The sequence below is a fragment of the Micromesistius poutassou genome (genome assembly GCF_964030765.1).
Source record: "Micromesistius poutassou genome assembly, chromosome: 5".
In the NCBI taxonomy this organism is placed as follows: Eukaryota; Metazoa; Chordata; class Actinopteri; order Gadiformes; family Gadidae; genus Micromesistius; species Micromesistius poutassou.
Window position 1 is genome coordinate 2,541,544 of NC_140275.1, and position 19,782 is coordinate 2,561,325.

At 47.3% G+C, this 19,782-nt stretch overlaps 1 protein-coding gene across 1 annotated transcript; it reads left to right on the forward strand.

Annotated features, from left to right (window-relative positions):
* Nucleotides 1-22: 22 nt before the first annotated feature.
* araf (A-Raf proto-oncogene, serine/threonine kinase) lies at nucleotides 23-19,654 on the forward strand. The gene is made up of 16 exons (XM_084468116.1): nucleotides 23-42; nucleotides 1,691-1,898; nucleotides 3,961-4,064; nucleotides 4,673-4,775; nucleotides 5,225-5,379; nucleotides 6,204-6,305; nucleotides 6,820-6,964; nucleotides 7,686-7,713; nucleotides 7,810-7,940; nucleotides 8,280-8,482; nucleotides 8,762-8,938; nucleotides 9,474-9,520; nucleotides 11,409-11,527; nucleotides 13,354-13,485; nucleotides 14,435-14,569; nucleotides 15,464-19,654. Exons 2-16 carry the CDS (start codon nucleotides 1,788-1,790, stop codon nucleotides 15,602-15,604), a joined length of 1,833 nt encoding a protein of 610 aa, XP_084324242.1. The 5' UTR covers nucleotides 23-42; nucleotides 1,691-1,787; the 3' UTR covers nucleotides 15,605-19,654.
* Nucleotides 19,655-19,782: the final 128 nt, after the last annotated feature.

Below are 19,782 nucleotides of genomic sequence, written 5' to 3' on the forward strand. Positions count from 1 at the left end.
ATCCGATTTTGAGATTGAGAGCTTTCAAGATGGCTGCCCCAGGTAAGAGTTTCAGCTCCACTCAAACCGGATAAAACACTTCGTTTTCGGGGATTTCAACTTGCGCCGAAACACCCACAGAAACGGCAAACTCTTAATCTACCCGGACGAACTGCACGATATTCGCATCCGCTCCGAAAAAGACATGGAAATAAGTTTACAGAGCCGACGCGGGTCGGTCCGCCACCACCACAGTCATTAGCCGCGTTAGCTCGCTAGCACTGGCGTGCATCGCCGAGCTTGAGCTACCGCGGTTAGCCCGTTAGCATTAGCCTCGCATAGCTTAGCATCCGAGCTTAAGCTACTGCGGTCAGTCCGTTAGCGTTAGCCTCGCTTACCTTAGCATCCCATCTTAAGATACCGTGGTTAGCCCCCCTAGCTTTAACTTAGTTTAGCTTAGCACGGCTACGTGCTAATCCCGGTCCCGTGCGGCGCGTCAGACGTCAGGATCAGTCAACACCGGGGCTTTGGGAAGGAGCGCTGCCGACCGCGGTCCTCTCCCGGGGAGCGCCGCGGGGTGACCGGGGCGGCGCAGGGGGGAGAGGACCGCGGTGGGCAGCGCTCCTTCCCAAAGCCTCCCATCATTACGACATGTCAGATCAGAACCCCCGATGCTAAGCTACACTGTTATCGTCGTTCTGATTGAAGGCAAGTTTTATTAAAAAAGTGCTGTAGCTCTGTCCTCCCTGTGTGCCTTGGTGTGAGAGGCCTTTTTGTTTGAATCACTTTTTAATTACTTTTTAACCATTGCCAGTGTCAGGGTGTTTCGCCCTGAAGTGATGAGGTCTGTGTGAGTGTCAGTTTAAATTCAGCGTTTTATTTGGACCACTGTACGGGTCTCGACGCGATGGCTTTGAATGGAGTCAGAAGTTGTTTCAGTGTGTTTGTTTAGTGTGTTTTTATTGGGATGCTGCAACATCCTCAATTGTCAAACGCCTCCCTGTCATTTTTGAATGTACGGTAGAGATGCACTGACAGCCGTGTTTTTGCTGATGTGTACCCATGAGGTTTGACTGACTTCAGCCCAATCCGCTGCCACTATCGAGTTGAACATGGCTCGGTCATACATTGCACATGGATTATACATCGACGTCGACGTGTGGCGTAATATAAATGTGCAAAGATGTTGAGCATTTGTTTACATTTCTACATGTAATATTACGGTAAAAAAAAGTCCATATAAAGAACTTGCTTTTAGTGCTTGTTATTAAAGTGATTTGTTTGTGGTGTATAGTATTACAATGACGATTACAATGTAGTGCACATGATTGCAGTCACTAAGAAATTAATTAACTTAAAACTAACTTAAACTTAAAAGTGGATGGGAGAGGTAGTGAGTTATGCAGGTGTGCACACACCACACAAAGTTGGTCTTTGTCATTAACATTTAGGGAATTTAGCAGACGCCTTTAAACGAAGCAACTTATAATATGTGCATTTTTCAGAAGAAAGAGAAACAACAATATTTCGATGTCGGTACGGTACAGTAACTTAAGGATGTTCATAGTTACAATTGCTAGGTTAACCCATTCCTCGTGTACAACACAGATAGATAGGATAAGATGCTGTCCACACGTGTTTATCTAGGATAGCCCTTACAGTTCGGTTACAGCTCAGTTGTCATGCAGTAGTAACGGTAGCATGTTGTTAGGTTCCAGGTGAATCCTCTCTCATTCCGGATCCCAAGTGCATGAAGCCCTCTGGAGGTTGACGAGTCACAGAGTCCCCCGCTCCTCCCGCCACGCATCATGTCCTCCACCTCCTCCTCGTGCTCCTCCTCAGGAGAAACCAGTCCCGAGGATGCTCCGCGAGGTGGGGGCACCATCAGGGTCTACCTGCCCAACAAACAGAGGACTGTGGTGAGATGTTTTACTGGTTAACGCCAGATACTTAAAATCACTTTCCCCACAACCAGAGGAATGTGGTGATGCAAACACAATTCAGCCCTTTACTGGTTAAATTATACTTAACATCACTTTTCCAGGCAGGCCTCGACATTAACGGTTGCCCGCTTGCCCAGGGCAGGTAAACTCTGTGATCGGGCAACTAAAATGTGACATGTAGTTGCCCATCCGGGCAAGTGATCTTTTTTTGAAAATACACTAAATATGCCTACAAAATAAACGACCTCCTATATCGCGGGAGCGGAGCTTTCTACAGCGCTGTGCATTGGTTTTCAGTAAAACAGGAGTTGCTGTTGCTTCGTTCCAGGGACACTTTTTAGCCCGTAAGTTACGAGCTGTAACTGGGAGTACATCGATCTGGTACGAGTTACTTCGGGGGTAGTGAGTTTCGGGTTTGACGTTTCAGGGCACTTTGACGGGTAGAAGGTTGTGAAAACACGGGTTACGGGTTGCCTCGATCGCATCACTTTCGTTATGTTCCTTAAGCCTCCGAAACTGGCCAAGTGCCAGGTAAATGTAATGGAAATAAATAAATAAAGACACCTGAAAATGAGACGCCGCCAGGATATGAAACAAAAAGGCAAAGGAACTTCTTAATAAGTTGGATGGAGAAGTTTCCGTGGGTCCGTCATGACAGCTGGTAAAAGTTAACCGATTGCGGTTTTGACTTACCCTGCAATCGGATTCATCAACACAATTTCACTACATTATGGGTGTAGTATGTTGAGGACAGTTTAGGACACGTATCAACAAAGATCACAACAAAATTTGTTGTTGCTATCGATATAAAAGCACTTAAATCTACGTTCCGGCTGCCATCTGTTTTAGGGACCGTCAACAAATTACACCCCACAGACTGGTGGCATAGACTTTACCATGGACTTGTAGGAAAGAAATCACCATAAATCAATAAAAAATACATTTTCTTATTCTGATTGCTGTAGTACTTGCCAATAGTAGATTGCTACAAGATTCTACTATTACTACAAGTGACATTTTGCTGATATGATGCATTATAGTGAAACATTTTCTTAATAGGCATACATTTTCCATTTTGGGCAAGTATGTTTTGCTATTGGGCAAGTAAAACATAACAGCCACTTCGGGCAAGTGGCTTAAAAAGCTTAATGTCAAAGCCTGCCAGGACTGAGATTCAAATACAGCCTTTTAATGGTTAAGTAATAGTTACTTGATACCAATTTGAATAGCTTTGACTCAAAGCAACCTGAATAGATTTGTATCTTCTAGATTTATGTTGTGGCGTTGCAGGTTGGGTAGCTTGCTCTGGGATGCCTACAGGCGGAGAACATTACTGTTTGAACCCGGAAGCCCTTAAAGACAATCACCCTGAGCACCACCCGGTTAGGCAGATGCTCTTATCCAAAGACGCAAGTCATTCATGAGCAAGTAGGGGAACCGCCCCGGCTCAGTCTAGCCACGGCTACCCCATCCTCCCGCCTAGTACAGTCGGCTCTGCTTCTTAACTCTGTAGTGGCTCATCTAGAATGATTACCCCTGTGAATGGGTTAATTTTCTCTGGCACAACACTCATTTGTAAGTGTTATTGCCTTCATCAGGCCTGCTATATTTCACAGCCTGGTAATGAGTAAGCGATTGCACAGTTGGTGCTATGTGCTAACAGCTGGGGCCTCGTTCCTTGCAGCTCTTGTTATGCGTTGGATTCCTTTGTGCAAATGGACCTAGTCTTTAAGTTTTAACTTCTCAATAAAACGTTCAGTTGTTTTCTTCTTTTGTTGGGGTTGATTCTCCATTATTAATTCCAAATAAATGTCTAAATATTCAGTAGCCAACAACAATACAGTTTCAATCTCAATCGATGTTTAAAAATTAATCAGTTACAAAACAAATTAAGAAATTGGGAGGAAAGCCTTTTTAAATTGCTGACAAGAGAGAGACTAGGGAGCCCTCTGAACAGTCTAGCGTTGTGCGTATCCACGCGGCGCTGACTGTCCTCTGGAGGACAGCCCCGTTGACGCCCTCTCTCCCCCCGCTGTAGGTCACCGTCCGGCCCGGTCAGACGGTGTACGACAGCCTGGACAAAGCCCTGAGGATGAGGGGTCTGACGCAGGACTGCTGCGCTGTGTTCCGCCTCCTGGAAGGGTAAGAGATCGCATCACCCTCAGCACAATCTTCACCCACTCCTCAGTAATCTCACGGCCGAATTCCACATCGCCTACCGTCCAGCCCAACCGCCGGCGGATGTGAGTGGCCGGGCGTTGGCATGGGGCCGTGGCGGTGATCAGGAGCATGATAGCATGAACTAGATAAGAGACATGGGTCATCGGTCACCCCCGTGTGTGTGTGTGTGTGTGTGTGTGTGTGTGTGTGTGTGTGTGTGTGTGTGTGTGTGTGTGTGTGTGTGTGTGTGTGTGTGTGTGTGTGTGTGTGTGTGTGTGTGTGTGTGTGTGTGTGTGTGTGTGTGAGAGAATAGAACACACGTCAACTTCTTTTGTTGTGTGTGTTGGTAAAACCATTTAATTTATTATATATGTATTATAGTATTATAATTTATTATAGTGTTCTATTATTTATTTAGAAATTATTTATATAGAAATTGCACAGACATGGGTGGTCTGACTGGGACATTCTAATCAAGTGGTCATCTGTTTCGTGTTCAAGGGATTTGCTTCCTCTTGAAGCACGTTGCAGTTTGAATCTATAAGAGCATGTAGGAGCAGTGTCTCACGTCCGTCTGTCCTGTCTGCCAGGCGGAAGAGGCTGACGGAGTGGAACACGGACATCACTCCCCTGGTCGGAGAGGAGCTGCTGGTGGAGGTGCTGGAAGACGTCCCCCTCACCATGCACAACTTCGTAAGTAGCTCCCATTAACTACAGGAATACCCCCTCAGTAGCCAAATCCCAGGAGAATCCCACAGAATTCCACGGCTGGTACCCGGAACGTTGCTAGTTCAATCCCGGCTCCTCCTAGCTGAGTGTCGAGGTGTCCCTGAGCAAGACACCTCACCCTAACTGCTCCTGACGGTTGACACCGCCGTCGGTGAGTGAATGTGTGTATGAATAGGTGAATGTAAGGTCATATTGTAAAGCACTTGGAGTGGCCATTGGTTCGAAAAGCGCTGTATAAATGCATTCCATTTACCATTAATCTCAAGGTGAATTATAAAATCCCAAACCAGATGAGAACATTGTTCTGTTCTTATAAAGCGTGGGTCCATCTTGATAAACGTTCGTGTTTTCTTTGAAGCTCCTGAAGATCCTAAATGCTTTCGTGCTCTCACTTGTGTCCAACGCTATCCCAGGTCCGCAAGACCTTCTTCAAGTTGGCCTACTGTGACTTCTGCCACAAGTTCCTCTTCAACGGCTTCAGGTGCCAGACCTGTGGCTACAAGTTCCACCAGCACTGCAGCAGCAAGGTGCCCACGGTGTGCTTGGACATGGACACCATCACCAAGCGGTAGGACTCTCGGGGCTGGACGCTGGGGCTTGTTCACTAGTGTTCACTGGTGAGCCAGCAGGGACCTCACTATACCATACCACAGTAATCTTTGAATGCCGATACGACATCTATTGTGGTTCTATAAATGTTGAGATACAAGATTTTATATTTTCTGTGATTGAAGTTGGAGGTCAGTGTCCCCCGTTGATCCTTTAATGAACATGGCACAACAGAACGGAGCTTAGTTGTTTCAAATTGACCATGGGAGAATACATTACCCCCCCCCCCCCCCCCCTCTTTAGGACATTACCATTTTATTTTCTTCCTGGCTCAATAAATAATATATCGGCTCACCTGGTCTGAGCGGCTCACCTGGTCAGCCCTAGTGACACCATTGGAGGCCTTGTGGTTCTGGATTAGTTTGTTCAGGAGCCACTGCACCTCCACACCAGATACTCTAAATACCGAGTGACTAAGGGGTTTAGGATGAGGAAATCGCTTCAATTTTAAAATATTTTATGTTTTCATATTTTCGTGTTTTTACTTGTTTTATTGGAAGCTTAATCCAAAGGAATTGCGGTTTCATTTTAATGCCACACACTTTGATCACTTTCCAATAAGCAATTCCACAGCGCTACTAATACTGTATCTACTGCACATTAGGGAAGGAACACGGTTTCGCTTTTGCACAGGAATATAAGCAAGGACCCATTGACGTTGACAGTCTGAAATGTGAGCAGGCTTTGCTCCACAGCCCCCCAACCCCATCGTCAGTCCCTCCCCGATCTGACTGTTTTGTTCTGATCACTGTGTTGTGTGTGTTCTCATCTGTCCGTGTGCAGGTTTCCGTCTAATGCCTGTTCAGATGAATACCCACAGATATCCATATTGCCAGATAGCTCCATATCACAGCGCGACCCAGCCTTAACCCCAGACCCTGCTGGGTAAGAACTCCTCGCCCGGCCCACCCACGACTGCTTGGTCTACTCACTTGTATCGGACACTAACGTTAGTCACATGGACACCGGTCAGCTATCTGTAGTTCAGATAATGTAGCCTAGACTGGACACACTTGTCTCACTCTAGACATCTCTGCATAGTGGTCACACATGTATAGTTCAATAGCGTGGCATAGACTGTCAATAAAGTCCGTCAACAATGTCTACCTCAACTGTCAATGTTTACATTTTTTTGTGTGTCAATTGTTCTACATATGGTGTTTTGTATAGATACCGTTTAATGAATATCTTTATATATTTTTCGTTTTTTTTCTTTATTATTTACTGAATATATTTTTATGATTATCCTTTTACAGTTTTTATTCTTATTTAATTTGTGTAATTCCTGTTACGGTGGTCCTGTACTTTTCCGTGTGGGACCGAGGAGTCCGTCTCATGTCCCAGAGGTGAATCAGCTTGCTCACGGCTGCTCATGCTGCTCCGTGTCTCTGTGCTCCAGGATGGACCTGCTGTCCCCCACCTCGGCCTTCCCCTTCCCCACGCCGGGGGTCGAGGGCCAGTCCCTCCAGCGCCACCGCTCCACCTCCACGCCCAACGTCCATATTATCAGCACCGTGGGCCCGGTCGGGGTCAGCATCATAGAGGTAGGTCACCATGACCCCTGACCCTAACCTATGACCACTCACCCTATCCTGTGGGGCTAGCATCATAGTTAGGTCACCCTGACCCCTGACCCTAACCTATGACCACTCACTCTAACCTGTTTGGGCTAGCATCATAGTTAGGTCACCATGACCCCTGACCTTAACCTGTTGGGGCTAGCATCATAGTTAGGTCACCATGACCCCTTACCCTAACCTGTCCGGCTAGCATTATAGAGGTAGGTTACCCTGACCCTAACCTGGGTCAGGGTAAGCATCATAGAGGTAGGTTACCCTGACTCCTGGGGGGTTGGGCCCCCTGATATGCATATGGGTTTGCAGGAGACGTCTGACATAAGCTATACATATTTGATGACCCACTTTAGCAAAGGACCAATTTTATGTTTACGGCCACATAGACGTCCTGTATATACAAGCTGACTGCCTAATGGTTCTTAACCACTTAGTGTGCAGTAGAGCGACGCAATCACATTCACCGGGACATGGATATTACCGGCAGTATTGGATATGGAATCAGGTGGAAATATTGGAAAACAAAAATGATCTGCATAAAATATGAAATGTGAACCATCTAGTCACCTCTGAGTCATCGTCAGTACTGCCATGCATCACACCTAGGGGACACCAAGCTACAGCTCAGGGTGACGTCAAGTTCACCCGTCCATATCACTCATGTTGTCGTGTGTTTTCCCTTCTCTTTCAGGGAGCACTGAAATCCTTCAACACATCAGGTAAGGCCTTTTAGTCCGAAGAGCCAAACCCTGTCTGTGTCCGCCAGGTGGGGCCTCGGCGTAGACTAATGGTTCTCTGTGTCTCATGCTGCTCAGGCCCAGAGCCCTCGCCAAAACCCTCCACGAGCCCCCCCTCGTCGCTGGGCTCCCCCGGCAGGAGACCCCCCAAGTCCCCCTCGGAACACAAGGAGCGAAAACCCTCCTCCTCGGACGGCCAGAAGAAAGTGGTGGGTGTCTGCACGGGGGGTCTGGGGTTAGCCTTCTGCTTTGGAGACTATGTTCTGTGCCGGGGCGAGTGAAGCGTCCAATCAAAATTGGAGTTACTATGAACAAAGCTAAAGTGCTCCACTCAGAACTGTTCTGACTGGTCTGAGAGCCACTCTCAGACCAGGAATCAGAAATGTTGTTTGTTGTTGTTGTTGATGTTTATCGGTTTGTAAATATCATCTTTGATAGGCTGTAGTGCAAATGAAAGAGTCTTCTCGTGACTTGTTGGGGAACAGGAAGGTGTTCTACTGAAACAACCTGCAGGGTTTGGTTGTAAGCGTTTTGTATCTCGTCCGCAGCACCGCGGGGGGTACAGAGACTCCAGCTACTACTGGGAGGTGCACTCCCGGGAGGTGACCATCCAGAAGAGGATCGGCTCGGGCTCCTTTGGCACCGTGTTCCGGGGCAAGTGGCACGGCGACGTGGCCGTCAAGATCCTCAAGGTCACGGAGCCCACCCCAGAGCAACTGCAGGCCTTCAAGAACGAGATGCAGGTCCTCAGGTGAGCGCTGAGAGAGAGGGAGAGATGGAGGGAGAGAGAGGGAGATCCCTCCCTCCCCCCCTCCCCATCTCACCTACAGCCCCTTTTTGAATTTATTTATTTTTGGTGTAACCACAGGCCATGTTAGTCTAGTTGTTTTGGACACAGAGCAAGGAGGTTCCAGGTAGTATTGCCAAATGTCTACCTGCAGGCATCCTCTGGCAAGATTCCCTTAACCCAACCCACACCTTAATGACCAATGTCCTTTCTTCCTCCTCTTCCTCCTCTCGGGGGACGCAGGAAGACCCGCCACGTCAACATCCTGCTCTTCATGGGCTACATGACCAAGCCCAACTTCGCCATCATCACCCAGTGGTGTGAGGGCAGCAGCCTGTACCGCCACCTGCATGTCACCGACACCAAGTTCGGCACCATGCGGCGCATCGACGTGGCCCGGCAGACCGCGCAGGGCATGGAGTGAGTCCCGCCGTCTCCTTAGAGAGAGAGAGAGAGATACTTTATTCATCCCCTTGGGGAAATTCAGTGAAGTCATGAAGTCAGTCAACAGACATTACAGTTGACCAACAAAATGGACAAATAGAAAAAGTCAATCACATTAAAAGTCATAAAAAAGTGAGCAATATTGCACATAATTGGAATTCCATATAAAAAAAGCCACAGGTAGATATAAATAAAGAAAAATATTATGCAATTGCCAGTGGGTTTGGGGGGAGGGAGAGGGATATAGAGAGAGACACACCCTATGGGCAAGGCACTCTTTGCATGTGTCCACTTAAATGTTGGATATTGATCGTTATCTGATGATGATGATGGTATTGGAGACCTTGAAAGGGGAAAATTCCAGGCCTTGATTTAATACTAGCAGATGACGTGGATGTTCTCAGTTCTGGAACAGCCTGGATTTGATTTCAAATGGCCATTAAGTGTCCTGTATCGTTCACAATATTGGTGTTTCAACCTGCAATTCATGTTTTTTTTATTTCCTTTTCAGTTATCTCCATGCAAAGAATATAATCCACCGAGACCTCAAATCAAACAGTATCCTTTCCTTGAGACACAAAGAACTTGCACTCTTTGTGTTGTTTGTAGACAAATGCTGTCTGTCCCGAGGCCACTACTGCTGCATGCATGTTTTCTTTATTTCATTGTGCTCCTAAAGCAGGCTTATTTCTCACGCTATATTCCACAAGCAAGGGCGGCAGTAGCTCAAAAGGTAGAGTGGGTTGGATGGTAACCGCAAGGTTGCTAGTTTGATCCCTGGCTCCTCCTAGCTGAGTGACGAGGTGTCCCTGAGCAAGGCACCTAACCCTGACTGCTCCCAATGAGCGGGCTGTTGCCTTGCATGGTTGACTGGGTGAATGTCAGGCAATATTGTAAAGCGCTTTGGATAAAAGCGCTATATAAATGCAGTCCATTTAACATTTACCATTTAAAATTCATATACCCAATACCTGGGCGCCACTGTTCTTACTATGAGGTGCTGTGAGACGTTGTTCTGATTAGAACATGCACGATAATGATTCCTAAACCACTGCGGTTTAGGAATCATTAATGTGCATGTTTTGATAAGAACAAAGTCTCACAGATCGGAACAGGATTGTGCATGTTCTGATCAGAACGATGGCTCATATCCTCTCAGAATCGGTGTTTGGTGTAATGACACCAACCACTGAAGCATGAAGCCTCCTTAATCTTATTCTACCCAGTTAGATAGTAGCTTAAAATGAATCATCTCTAGTAGGGGTGCACGATAACAGAACTTATTACGTCATTCCGATATCATGACGAATAGCCCCGATAACATAGCCTATATAATTTCAGTGCCCCGCTCCCACTAACGCTAAATGAAAGGTCTTATCGTAACCCTAAAAGTACACATCATACAATCAATTACAATACATGAGTTCACAGCTGCACGCGTATATAGAAAATGTTTATTTTTATTATTATGTTACACCTTTACTGCTGTCGGCTCCCAGACCGTAGTCGAGAGCACAGGGGAGACGTCGATGTTCTCTCTGGGGTAACGCCATTCCCTTTGACCGGCAGTGGGTCTGCTTATAGGTTTAAATATGGTCGGAATGAAGCGGCCGCCGTTTATTGAAAGGCTGTGTACTTTATTCTTAATTTCACTAACTTTACACGTTTGCAGACACAACCGGACTCGTCCATTACTTCACTAAACTGACACACGCTACCGCTCGCTCTCCTCGCTCGTCCACTCACACACCCACACACAGCCATTCCCGCGCACACACATGTGCTAACTCTCGTAACACTTATTATTGACAACAGTTAACTGAACATTATAGGGTCCCATCCTTCCACTCCCGGTTTTCTCAGTTAAACACAGAAATCAACTACGTTTGTCCCAGTGTTTGTTAGATGTGAAATGAAGCAAAAAAAGACACTCTCTTTCTCCGGTAACGCAGTCGTTTGCGACGCCTTTCTTATTCGTCGTTTCTTCTATTTGTCTGTAACTCATGCTCCAATCTTTCATCGATCGATCGATACGGATGTTGTGGATGCAACGGAATATATGATGCATCGCTGCAGCAACATTTAAGATGATCACGATGAGTTCTGCCTCAGTGACAGGAGCCGTCGTGGACCCTACGTCATATCCCGCACCTTGCAAGTCCGCCCCCCTAAATCCCCGTTGATTCTACTGATGTCTGAGCAACAATGTCATGATCATATATATTTATATGTGTGTGTGTTATCGGTTATCGGTATCGTATCGGCCTTTAGGAGCTGAAACTTATCGGTATCGGTTAAAAAAAAAAGTTATCGTGCATCCCTAATCTCTAGTATTGCTAACTCCAAGAAAGTACATTTTCCATCTAACTCTGTTCACCTGAATCTCCGTCTTTTGAGTGGAGTACCACAACTTTACTTTGCCAAACTTCCTAAGCTACGGCGCTAGACATCTTCATCCACGAGGGCTGGACGGTGAAGATAGGGGACTTCGGCCTGGCCACGGTCAAGTCTCGGTGGAGCGGGTCGCAGCAGGTGGAGCAGCCCAGCGGCTCCATCCTCTGGATGGTACGACGGCGGAATCTCATTTACATTTAGCACACATATAGTGCTTTTATCCAAAATGACTTACTGTGCATTCACACCAAAAAACACATTTTCCGCCTGTTCGCGCGACCAGGCAAATGTTGTCGCACGACAGATCAAAATCTGTCGCTGTGTAGTTACGTGTGCAGTTATGTCAGACGAACTTTGTCGCTCAGCGAATTTTGTCGCACATCTTTTGCCCGCCAACGGTGCTTCATGCCAATTCATTCTCATCAACCATGGCCAAGATAACCATCATTGCATGTCTTTACCTGTTGTGGAAGAGGGAGAGACGTCGGAATGCCCGTCGTTTATGGGTTAATAATATAATCCGCAAAAAGCAATAGGCACACGGTGAGTGAACTGCTCGATAGTAGGCTAAATTGCCGGCGAACCGAGCTACCGTCTCTAGCCTTCTCTCTGAAGGACGCTACAGTGTGTTGCATAGCAACCGCCGTACACTTGGCCGGCAGCCAGGAGGGACTACTTTTTGGTATTCGTTAAAAAAAAATGCTTTTCCGACTTTGTCGCTTTCTCAAAATTGACGGTGTCTATGACTTTCATTTCGCCATACTTACGTAACCGTTTTATAAAAGCAATAGATCACTTCAGTCAGTGGTATACGTTCATTATACCACAGTTAAGGGGGTCACCGTCCCGACGCGCAGCGGAGGGACGGACAACGCCCCTTAACTGTGGTATAATGACCGTATACCACAGCCTGTCATGATCTATTGCTTAATTATATACTGCGGAGTGCAGGGAACGGTTGGCCCAGCCGGTTGAACGGTGATTGGCTGTTTTACGTTACTTCACCCATGTTACCCACAGGGAGTGAACGCTGATTGGCTGTCTCACGCGAATGCCGCTGCAAAGTTCAAATATTTCAACTTCAGCGAAACTTGTCGCGCTGCAAATCCACGTGAACGCGCTCGCCCGTGACAGGGAAAAATGTTGCGCCGTCAATTAAATCTTTCTGCAGGTTTGTGCCGCGACAAATTTCGCCCGATACGCGTCTCTACGTTCACTTTGTATTGAAACGTGTCGCCCCGCGACACGTTTCAATGTGCGGTGTGAACGCACAGTTACAAAGCAATTGCAGTCACTAAGAAAGTAATGAACTTTAACGAAAGTGCTGGATTTCGATAACAAGTGAATGGGAGAGGCAGTTAGTTATGTAGGTGTACACACACCACACTTAAGTCACAGGTCTTTCTGTCATTTTTTTAATTATATATTTAATGTATGCATACAACAGTCCCCTCTAGCAGAGTGAGCCCTCAACAGTTTCACCCAGCCTCGTAACAGTTTCACCCCCTCTCCGCAATGCATTTGTCCATACATAATGTGAGGGAAATGTTGACATACAGGAGTTTTTCTGGTCTTGATAAGGGGGTCCTGGTGACCGCTTCCCACCAGGCAAGAGGTTAACAAAGGGGAACTGGGTAACACCAGTTGACAGACGGGGTGGCTAGATAACAACCTGACAAAAACAAAGCTTGGATGATTAAAACAATGTATGGATTATCCACCATACTTTCAAGTAGAAAGTGTTTTGTTTTTTTAAAGAATTCCTGGGAGTACAAATAAAAGTACCTAGTGTTCATTGAATCATTGCAATTTCCTTATCCTTTCCTTATTCCTAATCATTGGAAAACACATACAGATAATTTAATTTATTACAAAAATCAAGACGGTTTCCACCCCCTATTGAATCTTCCATTGGCTTTGCCTGCCTGGCATAAAAGAAAAGCAACCTTGACCTTCTGATGATCTTGTGACCTTCAACCTGTAACCTTTCCCTCTAGGCTCCTGAGGTGATCCGCATGCAGGACAGCAACCCGTACACGTTCCAGTCCGACGTCTACGGCTACGGCGTGGTTCTGTTTGAGCTGATGTCTGGAACCCTGCCTTACTCCAACATCAACAACAGAGACCAGGTGACCTCCCCCTCAACTGCACCAGTCCTCTGGCTCTCCCCGGTACAGTACAGCCCTGGATCACGTCTGATCTCAAGGGTTTATGGGCTTCGCTCTACCGGTGGAGCTAGACAGAACCTAATATCTGCAGTGGTTACTCACTGACCAAAACACACTGGATAGGCACTGTCACGCACCAGGAAAAAATGCTTGTTTTTTCTCTGCCTCATTCGGCAACATGCAGCCAGTCTGATAATTCCTCCACACTTCCACACAAAGGGCGACCTGGTGGTCTATCTCTTACCCATAGAGGGCTTTCGGGGGTTGCCTTAGCAACTCTTCTTCCGAGAGCTTGTCTACCCTCTGACCGATACTAGGATGGTGGTATGACCTTCCAGCACTGGGGTCAAAAACATAAATGGTGGAGTCCATAAAATAGCCTCCAGCGGGCTTAATTTCTTCTCTCCCATATCCGTGGTTAAAAACTGCGAAAACCAACCCATGGCAGTCTATTCATACCCATGGTGAAAAACGTTGGCACTTGGCAGTAAAATAAACTACACAGTGGAAACACTCTGGCCAATGCCGTTTCTGAAACTCAAGTCATATTGGATCTGCAAAGCCGAGCGTGAGGGGGGGGGGGGGTGGGGTTCCAGTGTAGTGAGTGGCACACTCTCTGCACCATAGCAGACACCACACCGTTTTATACTTACATGCAACATGCAACAAGTGGGTACATTAAGTGGCAGGACATTTTAAGAACTTCAGACGCAGCAATTCCTTTTTGAGATATTGAGTCTAGGAAAGATGAGACTTCTTAATGCAAAAAAAGCACACAATGGTTGTAAGTAATGACCTCTTTAACACATGGACCTGAAGGACCACGTCGCAGCCCCCGAGCAGGTCTCCTCCTCCTGAAGACCCACCTCCTCATGCCCTTTTTACTACCCCCCCCCCCCCCCCCCCTCAGATCATCTTCATGGTGGGCCGGGGCTACCTGTCTCCCGACCTCAGCAAGCTGGGCACCACCTCCCCCAAATCCATGAAGAGGCTCATCATCGACTGTCTGAAGTTCAAACGAGACGAGAGGCCCCTGTTTCCACAGGTGACTGGAAACCTTCACGTGTGTGTGTGTGTGTGTGTGTGTGTGTGTGTGTGTGTGTGTGTGTGTGTGTGTGTGTGTGTGTGTGTGTGTGTGTGTGTGTGTGTGTGTGTGTGTGTGTGTGTGTGTGTGTGTGTGTGTGTGTGTGTGTTGAATTCTTTTGAATGAAAAGCCTGGTTCCCTCATGACGAGACTTGTCTGGGACTGTGTTCTCAAACGAGCAGCCTGACACAGCTTCTAGTGCTATCCAGGCTATCTGTTCATGTTAATATTGTAGTATCACTGCAGTCTGCTTTTCATTTGATAGGTTTATTTCATATAATTGCTCTGAAAGACGGTAGCGTGGTATTTTATGAATGAAGGGTGCTTTATGGTGACCCCAGGATTTGACTCCAGGTGAATGGTATGCCTGATATGCCCTCAAGAGTGTCGACAACGTCAGCGTCCTTCAGAACGAGTTCCATAAATCAACCTTGAGATTAACATCTTCAGTGTGAAGGCAGTGGAGCTCAGAGCTGTGTTAACGGGGAGCTCCACTTCCTTTGGCTTCACTTTGGTTATCTTGTCCTCTTGTCCCATTGGTTGCTGGGGGCGGGGACCTGTAAGAACGTAACACTGTGTAGCCCGGCCACTGTAAGAGATACTTTAATTAAATCAATTAATCATTATAGCCCCTTCTGAAGCTCCATCCACTCGTAGAACTAGTTATCTTTTTGGCTAGAATATCTCCACCCCCAAACGGCAATCAAGCTCCACCACTTCAGCTTCTGGTTTCCGGTCCAGGTTATCAGATGAGTGACGTAGTAAACGTTCTCCTGGTGGAGCAGGTGCTTTCAATGTGTTGTACATCAGAGGAGTGACGTAGATCAGATGAGTGACGTAGTTGCCCTTCCCCAGATCCTGGTGGCGATGGAGCAGGTTCAGGACCTGCTGCCCAAGATCGAGCGCAGTGCGTCGGAGCCGTCACTGCACCGGGCGGTGCACGCCGAGGACCTCAACCCCGAGCTGTTCAACACCACCCGCTTCATGCCGCTCTGAGTCCTCCCCCCCCCGACAGCACCACCCCTTTCCTCCACCCGCAGAGGACCGGAGCCCAACCCTGCAGTGCTGCACATGGTGATTATCCTGTCCACCACCACCACCACCGTCACCGTCACGTCAACACCGCCCCGACTCCTGACTCGGCCCGCTCTGAAAGAGGAGGGTCGTTTTGAACTTCTCCTAAGAGCTTTTTAGTTTTGCTCGTTTTTTTTTTTTTCTCGAGCCGGTTTCACGAGTGCCGACGCCTGTCCGGTCGCCGTACACACACACACACTCCACGCATCGAGCTGCGTTCCCGCCCTGCACTCCACTCAGGGCTCAGCCCGCACACATTCCATAAGACGACCGGACGCAGTAATACCAGTACTGGTCCACTTAATATTAGTACTGGTCCACTTTCCCCCCCTCCTTTTTTTTTTTAATTCCATCTTCTCCAGAGCTTTCTGGACTGGGACCACCATGGAGTTCGGTCTTTTCTCTTGAGAAATGTTCTTTCAAAATAATGGTCCCTTGTTTGTATTTATTGTCATGTCACCACGACGAGACGCAGGTAATGCCCGTAGTTAGACGCCGTCTTGGTAACACGTTTAGTAGCTGCTATTGGCCAGTGAGGACAAAACCAAACCAGGATGCCTTGGAACCGGACTGTCTGACTCCAGGACTAGAGTCTCTGCACTGCTGGGGGACCACACACAAACACACACACACGCAGACACACACACTTGTACTGTACATGCTGGGAGGTCTGGGGCTGGTTAGTGAGCAGAGTCTTTTGAACACTTTCAACGTTTAGGAACGACTCTTTTGGATGCTTTCACAGGACAGGAGTAGAGGGATTGGATCAGAGGGTTATGAGTGGGTTCAGCACAAAATGGTCTTTATCCTCTGCACATTCAAAGCTATTGCTTTTTAGTTTTTAAGTTGGTTTCATTGATTTTATCAGGAAAAGGGCCTTTTTCTCAACTGGATGACCCTGATAACTATTCATTATAAGGAGTAGATATTGAACCTTTTTAAACTTTGTTTAAAAATGTGCAATAACATTTGGCTACCTCCGGTTGATCACAGACGAACAAACATTTTACACAGGCAGAGTAATATATAGACGGATTACTACTTTTATATCTAATAAAAAAGTATTTAATGCATTTGAAATCTAGTCTGAGGGACTAAAACATTCAGAATAAACTAGTACGTTCGATAGCTTTCTTCCGATAGTGTGTAAAGCATGGTTTTCAGGAAGGATTGGTAGGAATGCGTTGAACGAAAGCACACGTGCAGTTCAGGCACATCAAACTAGGGTCTGAACGGCTCGACCAGTTCTTCATGGAGAATCAAACACAGCCTCTCCTTGAAACCCCGTCCAACTGTTAAAGGAGGTCTCACGTTCAGGATCACACTCTCAGGACCGCAATACACACTGCGTTCTGTGGGGGTCTCGTTCTGCTGCCCCCAGGTCTGGGTCCGGAACACGGATACCGTCGGTCTTAGCTCTAAGAGTGTCTCCAACAAGCGGCCTTACCGAACCTCAGGGTGTGGTGTGAGTACAGGACACGCATCGAAGCACCGCAGCCCTGGAGTCCCGGTAGCTGACCTCTGACCGCTCCCTCTGAGGGGTACGCTGGTCATCGGGTGGTGGGCAGGGGGGAGAACGACTCGGAAGACCACTAGGGTGAGTCTGCTGCCTTCTTAAGGTGACAGGTGGAGAAAGCTGTTGTGTCCCCCCCTGACTCGTTCTTTAATACTATGGCACAACTAGCGTGTGACGCCTGTTATAAACCAAACATTAGCCTGTTCTGTCCGGCTTAGCGGCAGACAGAAGACAAACACACCATTTTTTAACAGTCCCTCGATGCAGAGATGTTTGGTGGGGCTTTCCGCCGCGTGGTCTTTGTGCGTGTGGTGGCTCGTTAAAACACTTCTCCACCTCGTCGCTGACGGCCTCGACGTCCGACTGGTGCAGGAGGGACAGCCGTGCCTTGCCACCACTTCCCTAAACCAACGTGAACACGGACGTGATCGATAGTCCACCAAATACTTCTAGTCCTGTTTTGGATTGGTTTGAGACATTGTAAGACAGGGAAGTGGGATGGATCAAAGTGGTCAGACTGTTATTAACTAATATAAGCCATATTAACTTTCATACTAAGGGTTTTAATTGGTCTGGGGGGTTTGAGGGTTTCCTTTTAAGAGGACCATGGATCTGCCAGCAGGGTCCTGCAGCTCGCCACATGGCGTGGGATCAGGGGTCTCTGGTGGTTCTTCAAGGCCCCGCTCCCTCTCCCCGGTCCGCTCGAAGAGCTCAGGGCCCAGCACTGAAAGGCATCCATCACTGTCGTCCAGCTGCTGCTGCTGCTGCTAACCGCCATAGGGAACCATGCATTCAGGTCGCAGCGAATAGCCGTGAAAACACTTTAACTCTGGTCCAATTTGTGTGTGTGCTGAACGCCTCGGGAGGAGAATTGCGCACGCGTATGTGTGTGTGTTCTGATGTTCTGTGAACCTGGTGAGGATTTCTGTTCCATATTGTACGTACTGTGGGCACGGATGGACTGTGTGGCCAAGAGGTCATCGAGATGAGACCATGATGTCAACATGAGGTGACCATGATGTCACCATATTTTGTCACCACGATGTGACCATGATGTCACCAAGATGAGACCACGATGTCACCATGATGTGAGGACTCAGTGCTCACCCACCATAGCTCACAGCTTTCCTTCCTTATGTTTTGAGCCCTAGAGGAGGTGGATACGTGGCTGAGGGGCTGGGTCCCCTCACGGCCCGCTATACTCATTCCAGTCATGGGGGGTCTTTGGTCTGGGGTGGAAGGCTTCCCGGTGTCGAGCTCCCCACCTTTCAATTATTTATTGATGTCTGTGCAAAACATTTTCAATCTGCAATCATGGATCTTTTGAGGTGGGTCATTGTTTACTTGAGGGAGAGAGAGAGCGCTCTGCAAAATGTAAAAGCCATGTTTCGGGAACAGTTTCTTTGTGGCACGGTACTGTCTGGACCTGCTCGGCTGGAACCCTGGCACCCCGGGGAACAGGGCTTGTTTGAAACATCTAGGGGAGTTTCGGACTTCAGTAGGGACGGTGGTTTTAATAGTCGCTCGTCTGGTTTTTACTAGGTGACTCTCTCACCGTCTACCATTTATTAAATACAGTAACGGAGATTAACTTAATGTAAAAGGAGGCACAAGTTGGACTTGTGAGGATGGATGTACGGTGTATAGACTGAGGGCCTGAGGCCGCTGGAGAACCACAGATCTCCACAAACTGCTCCCACTCTGAGGGTCTCCAGAAGGCTTTTATTGGTTTTGGTTTTAAATTTGTAGTTCCATGTTAGGGGTGTTAGGGGTTATGGATTACATATCCCATGAAATTATCCTAATCAGTGCTTTCTCATTTTCCCTGAGGGGGACTACCATTGGCTTAGAACGCCATTGTGGAGGCTCGCTATAAGAGTTTTGAATGCGTTACCTGCATTGTCGCCCTCTCTCCTGAGAGGACGACAGCGTTTTAACACTGTCCAGAGGGGATGGACAAGTTGCCATGGTTACCGAAACAACGTCCACCTGAGAAAATGGCCACACCCCTTCCCTCTGCCCGAGCACGGCGCCCCCCCCCCCTCCCTCTTTGAAACCGACCGCAGCACAAACGATCATGTTCACTGTTTGCTCGTGGACGCCCTGCACGGCGCGGGAATCACACTCGCAACCCAACGGCTATCTATTTCAGAGAAGCAAGAGTAGGAGTTATATTGGAATAGGGGTCTTTCTGCATATCTTTTAGGTGAATTGCAATTAACTGTCTATAGTTTTCTGATGTTTCAGGGGTGTTCAGTTTGCAATAAATGGTGTATCCTGCTCTGTACAGTTACTTTTTTAATTAAAATGTACTTGTTTCTATTTTTTTGTGTGACGGTTTCAAGAGAAAAAAAAGAACAATTATTTTAAATGTAAAGGAAATCTTAGTATTTTTTTAGTTTTTTTTTTGTCTTAAAATATTGATGATGCAGGATTCTTTAAATAAAACTGTGGAATACTAACGATGAGTTTGTGGTCTTATCTCCTTCCTTACGTTTCATGAATCCTTTGTCTTTCCATCGTCTCTTTATGACACTGAGCGAACCGGGCGCTGGAACCACTGCCCGTGGTTTCAGGGCGCTGT

Excerpts from the sequence above, each read along its gene's own strand:
- araf (XM_084468116.1), top strand. The coding sequence starts at position 1,788 with ATGTCCTCCACCTCCTCCTCGTGCTCCTCCTCAGGAGAAACCAGTCCC. Across the intron at positions 8,939-9,473 it reads CAGACCGCGCAGGGCATGGA|TTATCTCCATGCAAAGAATA; the intron begins GTGAGTCCCGCC and ends TTTCCTTTTCAG. Across the intron at positions 9,521-11,408 it reads CCGAGACCTCAAATCAAACA|ACATCTTCATCCACGAGGGC; the intron begins GTATCCTTTCCT and ends CTACGGCGCTAG.